This window comes from Tursiops truncatus, chromosome 12 (genome assembly GCF_011762595.2).
Source record: "Tursiops truncatus isolate mTurTru1 chromosome 12, mTurTru1.mat.Y, whole genome shotgun sequence".
Classification (NCBI taxonomy): domain Eukaryota; kingdom Metazoa; phylum Chordata; class Mammalia; order Artiodactyla; family Delphinidae; genus Tursiops; species Tursiops truncatus.
This window is the reverse complement of record NC_047045.1, coordinates 40,489,272-40,495,814: the sequence shown is the minus strand read 5'-3', so window position 1 is coordinate 40,495,814 and position 6,543 is coordinate 40,489,272. Positions and strand designations below refer to the sequence as shown.

Below are 6,543 nucleotides of genomic sequence, written 5' to 3'. Positions count from 1 at the left end.
AATTTTTCCTTAATCCCCATAATCACTCACTTAGTCAAAGACACTCTCTTCTTTGATACCTCTTGAATCCATTCCCTTCTCCTACCCCTTAGTTGATGCTGACATCAGCTCTCACCTGGATTGCTGCAACTGGTCTCCAAAATAGTCTCTTGGCTTCCAGTCTTTTCCACCTGCAATCCATTCCCAGCACTGCTCTTTGTGATCTGGTTCCTGCCTACCTCTCCAGACTTATCTCCCGTTATTTCCTCTCTGGGTTCTAGTTCTTACACACTCCAGCTATACTGAATGGCCTGCATTGCTCTGAATGGGCCACACTTTTATGCTTCATGTTGTCCTCTTGGTCTGGTACACTCCCCTTCAGTGTCTTTTGCCTTGAAAACTTCTTTTGTTCTTCTTGACTCAGTTCAGTATTGCCTTCCTACTGGATTTCCATAGAATTTCTCTGACCTTCCTGTGGGATCCTTACACTCTGTATACACCTTTATTATTGTACTTTTCATTAGTACTGCTCTCAGAGCTGTGACTGTTACCTTATATATCTGCAAAAGAGATTTTGCAGATGTGATTAAATCAAGGATCTTGAGATGGGGAGGTTATCCTGAATTATCTGGGCAAGTCCTAAATGTAATCACAAATGTCCTTATAAGAGGGAGGCAGAAGGAGATTTGACTACAGAAGGAGGCAGTGTAACCACTTAAGCTAGATAATACACTGATGACTTTGAAGATGGAGGAAGGGGCCACAGACCAAAGAATGCAACTTTAAAAGCTGAAAATTTTAAGGAAACAGATTCTCCCCCTAGAACCTCCAAAGAAAGTGCAGCCCTGCTTAAATTTGATTTCAGCCCAATGAAATATATTGCAGACTTCTGATCTTCATAACTGTAAGAGAATAAATATGTATTGTTTTAAGCTACCAAGTTTGTGGTCGTTTGTTACAGCAGCAATAGGAAACTAATACCTTGGGCCAAGTGAAGCCCTGCCCTGGGCCTCAGGCTGCAGAGGCCCCTGCTCTATTCCTATTCCAGCTGTGGGGGTAAAGAGCCTATGTCCTCACTTCTAGACTCAAGAAATTCTTCCTCAGCAGCCACATAGCACAGGGAGATCAGCTCGGTGCTTTGTGTCCACCTAGAGGGGTGGGATAGGGAGGATGGGAGGGAGACGCAAGAGGGAGGAGATATGGGGATATATGTTTATGTATAGCTGATTCACTTTGTTCTACAGCAGAAACTAACACACCATTTTAAAGCAATTATCCTCCAATAAATATGTTAAAAAAAAAAAAAACGAAAAAAGAAATTCTTCCTGGAGGCCTATTTCTTGAGCCTAAATAACTCTTCCCCAAGTTTGTTCTTTTGAGACAGACTGTACTGCTAGTGGACCCATGCTTTGATCTGAAGGGTAGTCAAGAGAGCAACTGTTTGTAGGATGAGCCACTGTACAGACAATAGACTGAAGGGCACAAGAACTGAAGCCAGGAGACCAGAGAGAAGGCTACCACAGTAATTCAAGTAAGAGATGATGATAGTGGTGGAAATGTGAGAAGTGGCTAGATTCTGGGTATACTTTGAAAATAAAGGCAATAGGCATCCACGTTGGATGGGAGGTATGAGAGAAAGGGAAGTGTAAGTGTGATTCCAAGGTTTCTGGTCTGCACAACTAGAAAGATGTCATTGCCATTAATTTAGATGATAAAGAAGGGAGAAAGAGCACTTATTGAGGTAAAGATGAGTGGCTCTATTTTAAATGTATTAAATTTAGGATGCCTGTTAGATAGCAAAATGGGTAAGTGGTTGGATATTTGAGTGAATCTTGCTTTTCTCAAGGACTGTATGCTTCCAGCAACTAGCATAGGGTCTTAAAATAGAGATTATTAATAGTTGATGGGTCAAGTGAATATGTGACATTCCTTCCTAGAAATGTTTCAAGATATACTCACAGTTTTTTATCCTTACATCATCAAGTAGGTTACTATCCAGACCCTTGACATCACACAGCCTGGCCAACTGCGTAAGCCAGGGATATTAACAGCTTGATTCTTTAGTATCCTCTTGTTCTTGGCTCTCTCAAACATTTTGATTAGGACTAGGGGAGATATTGAATATTAATACCAAGTGGACTGAAGTCAGATCCATAGACTGTCTTACTATCTTAGTGGTGAACTTTCTTAACTTGCTGATTGCAAGAAATTTTTCTCTGTAATTATAACATGTATAATAATTTGACTTCTTTGTTCCATCTCTGAAATCATGTTGGTTTCCCCACCACATGTTTGGAAAAGTTTACAGCCAGAGCTTTTGTTATTTCAATCCACTTGAAAGCATCCTGGATACTAACAGGGCCTGAAAGAGTGTCTGATGTTGCTGAATAGTCTATAAAGGTTGTTAGTTAGAAAATGTTAATTTGATGAATGAGCAATAACGCTGATCCTACTGGATCTAAATTTACAGCCACTATAAAACTATAAGTCTATAAAACTTAGTGTGTTTTATATTGTTAAAAAGGTCACAGCTCTGTTGCAAGATGTTGGAGACTAGATTGCTTGTGCATTTTCTGTTGTACCTTCTACAGTTAATCCTCCCCCCCTCCGCCCCCACTCTCCTGAGGTTCCTCTTGTCAAGTTCACCAATGACATTCACGTTACAAAATCTAGAGTCATTGTTTTTAATGCTCATTTTACTTATTTTCTCAGCAATGTTTGACCCAATTGACTCCTCCCTCCTGGAACACTTTTTCTCCTTTATTTTGGATTACCGTGTTCTCTTGGTGTGATGGTTAGTTTTATGTGTCAACTTGACTGGACCACGGGGTGCCCAGACATTTGGTTAAACATTATCCTGGGTGTGTCTTATTTTGGGTGTGTCAGCCTACTCAGTAGGCTGAGTAAAGCAGATTGCCTTCTCTAATGTAGAGGAGACTCATCCAATCAATTGAAGACCAGAAACGAACAAAAGAGCTGAGTAACTCCTGCTGCCTGATTGGTCTGAGCTGGAACATTGGTATTTTTCTGCCTTTGGTTTCTAACTGAAACATCAGTTCTTCTTGGGTCCTGAACCTGTGGGCTCTCCTGGTTCTCAGGACTTCAGACTCAGATTGGAACTACACCAGCAGCATTCCTGGGTTTCCGACTTGCTGACTGTACACCTTGAGACTTCTCAGCCTCCACAGTTGCACGAGCCAATTCTTTATAATAAATCTCTTCATATATATTTGTTTATTTGCTTGTAGGCCATCTCCCCTACTAGAGGATAACACTATGAGCAGAGACCTTTCTTCTATTTAGTTCACATCTGTATTCCCAGCTCTGGGATTGTGTCTAGCAGATAGTAGGCATTCAATAAATATTTGTGGACTGTATGAAAAAATTTGCTTGCATATGTTTTCCTAAGGCCTAAGACCAGTAACTACCTGTGCTTGTGTGCATATGTCTTCACAGGTGCTCAGAATATGTCCATATATGTTATCTTATTTATACTCACATAACCTGTAAGAAAGGAAGGAGGGGAACAATTTAACAATTCTGAATGGGAATATTTAGTTCTTGAGGATATTAGTTTAATGTCCTGTACTTTGAAGATAAGAGTGCCTCAAAGTGGGCTACTGGGCTTATCTTAATTTACCTCATGAACACAGTATATCTTGGAATCCTGTCTTTGATGAATTTATTTGTTTTATAAGGCTGTGCATTTTGCTACAAGACCTGGCCAGTAACAGTATACTCAGTCAATATGAATTTTCAACATTTAAAATTCTTTCCAAACTGGAAAAAATACATCTAAGATTTGTGGTTTCAGGATTCACAAGTGCACATGTGGTAAGATAAAGGAATGGTTTCAGACATCCTCTGGAGCTTGTCTTCCAAACCCAGTAACCAAGGGAGTAGATTAATTTGCACTGATACACAAATAACCCTTTAGTGTCCTGTGAATACCGTTATGTGACTATATTACTCAGTTCCTGTACCTCCCCAATAATCTGGATTAGGTGTTTCAGTGACAATTTATGAGCAATGTGCAAATGTGTGTGATTTTTTACATTAAGATTTTCACAGGATGGAGATAACACATAATAAACTTTTAAAGTAAATACACTAATAATTTGTCTCTTAAATAGTAATTCTATCATCAGTCACATGCCAAAAATTACATTTTTATAATGTGTTTATTTGTGTACAAAATATGTTGTAATTTACTGATGCATATGCAGCAAAATATTCTATCACATACAACAAAAATACACTTTTACCCCCCTTCCCCTGCCCTTGAAAATGGCAACACTGTTTTGGCAGTTCAGCAGCTAAAAATAAAGTGCTATAATTAAGCAGTATTGGAATGTCTTCATTTGACAAGTGTGATGTACAATTTGAGTATACAACCGCCTTTTTGTTAGTTTTTTCACAGAACAGGAAATTCCACATCCTGCACACCTCCAGAAGATACAAATATTTGTATATATATGTACACATGTATACACTGTATATGTAAAGTTCCAACAAGCCTCTTTGTCCTTGTGAGTTTGTTGTGCTTATGTTTATTATCTCTTTCCAAAGTCAGAGTCACAGTATGGGATCTCAGAGTCCATCAGCAGGCACTGGGAAGCTCACCAAAGGCTGGCTTGTTGGGGGCGTGGTGTTGGTTAGAGGATGGAGGGAGCCTTCAGACCTCACTGGGGGACCTGGAGCGGAAGGGCACTTTGGACTGGAAACAGCCACAAAACAAGAGCCACAGGGCGCGTTGGATCTCCTGGTTGCGGAAGGCATAGATGATAGGATTGATCATAGAGTTGTAGGTGGCGGGCAGCAGGGTGGCGTAGGTGTAGACAGCTGGGTCCTCATGGCTGCCTACCACGCAGTAGATGGCAAAAGGCAGCCAGCTGGCACCGAAAGTGCCCAGCACCACGGCCAGCGTACCCACACCCTTTCTGGTGGCGGCAAGGTGGGGCGGCGCCAGGCAGTGCTGCTGCAGCGCGATCTGGTGCGCGTGACGCCAGACCACCTTGCAGATGCGCACGTAAAGGTGCAGCATGATGCCGAAGACCGCAAAGAAGGTGGCGGAGAGCAGTGCCACGTGGCTGCGCGTCAGCGGGCGCACCACGCTGCAGGCGGCGCGCTCTGCCAGGCAGTTCCAGCCAAGCACCGGCAGCAGCCCAAGGCCTAAGGACACCGTCCAGGTGGCAGCGAGAAGGAGGTGCACGCCCAACAGGGTCCGTCGCGAGTAATAGGTGAGCGCGTTGTAGAGGGACAGGTAGCGGTCCACCGTAATGGCCAGCAGGCTGCTGACGGAGGCAGCGAAGGAGGCCACGAGGAAGCCTACAGTAAGCAGGCTCACAGTCTCCGAGGGCACCACGTACTGGAATACGAAGTGCAGAATGAGACCGCAGCCCGCCAGCAGGTCGGCGGTGGCCAGGCTGCCTACCAGCACGAACATGGGCGTGCGCAGCGCAGGTGTGGACGCGATGAGCGCCACCACCAGCGCATTTTCGCCTGCGATCACCGTCCCAGACACGCAGAGCAGTACGTCCCATGGATTCACTGAAGACAGCAGCAGCCCCGTCGGCCCCCCTGGCAGCTGCGAAGACAACTCCAGCGACGCATTAGCTGCGCCGCTGCCCCCCAGCGCAGCTGCGGCTGCGGCTGCCGGGGGCCCCCATTCACCGGTGTCCCGCGCTCCTGCTGCGGTGGCCGCTGCCGCCGCACCCTCGGCCGCCACTGCCACCACCTGGGAGTCGTTGAGCGAAGATGAGCTCGCGTTCATCACGGCGGGAAGCTACCCCCTGCGTGGACAGGGAGAACAAGCGTCAGGTGTGCGGTTTACGCCGCCAGGGTACTTCGCCGGGCGCTGCTCCCCCGCTCATATTGCCCATCCCACCCCGGGACCCCAGAGCAGAGCGAGGAAGCAGTGGTTGAGAGCCAAAAATAAATACCTGTTGAGTAAGTGAGTGAGCGTGTGAGTGCAATGCACAAGGGATGCCCGCACTGATGTCTGAGTTTTTGCACAGATATACACACGAATAACACGCACTCGCATACACACAGATCACGTAAGTATGCCTGTATTTGCACACGCATCTTGCGCACCAAGCTAGTAGTGTCAGCCTCAGCGAGTGCCGCCCTGGCTGTGACCGGCTCGGTCAGGCGCTCTCCTCAACTGGGAGGCGGAGTAGCTGTCCACGGTGCTGAACGCGAAGTTTCTGCCACCGTGGAGCACAGCGGACCCCGGAGGCCAGAGACCCCCTGGGAAAGCGGTTTCGGGGGAGAGAAGCTAGGAGGTCTGTGTAGGTGGAGGGTGTGTGGCGTCATGCTTGGCTCCAGGAAGGAGCCATCCCCTGGCCATCCTTCACCCCTTCCCCTCTGCACGCCCTCAGAGTTCCTTTAGAGAGCCGGGCTGCTCACCTGGGGAGTCAGGGCTTCAGGAAATCGCTGATCATGAGCGCTGTGGCTGGGCGCCAGGATGCGCTGCCCGCGCGGACAGAGCCGACGCCTGAAGGAGGTGGCCGGGACGGCGCGCAGAGGAGTGCGGGGCGCTGGTAGCTGTGCCGGCGCCGC

At 46.5% G+C, this 6,543-nt stretch overlaps 1 protein-coding gene across 1 annotated transcript; it reads right to left on the bottom strand.

Moving 5' to 3' along the window:
- Positions 1–4,654: 4,654 nt before the first annotated feature.
- Positions 4,655–5,755, bottom strand: GPR6 (G protein-coupled receptor 6). The gene has a single exon (XM_033867347.2). The coding sequence runs from the start codon at positions 5,750–5,752 to the stop codon at positions 4,655–4,657; it is 1,098 nt and encodes a 365-aa protein (XP_033723238.1). The 5' UTR covers positions 5,753–5,755.
- Between the last annotated feature and the right edge of the window lie 788 nt (positions 5,756–6,543).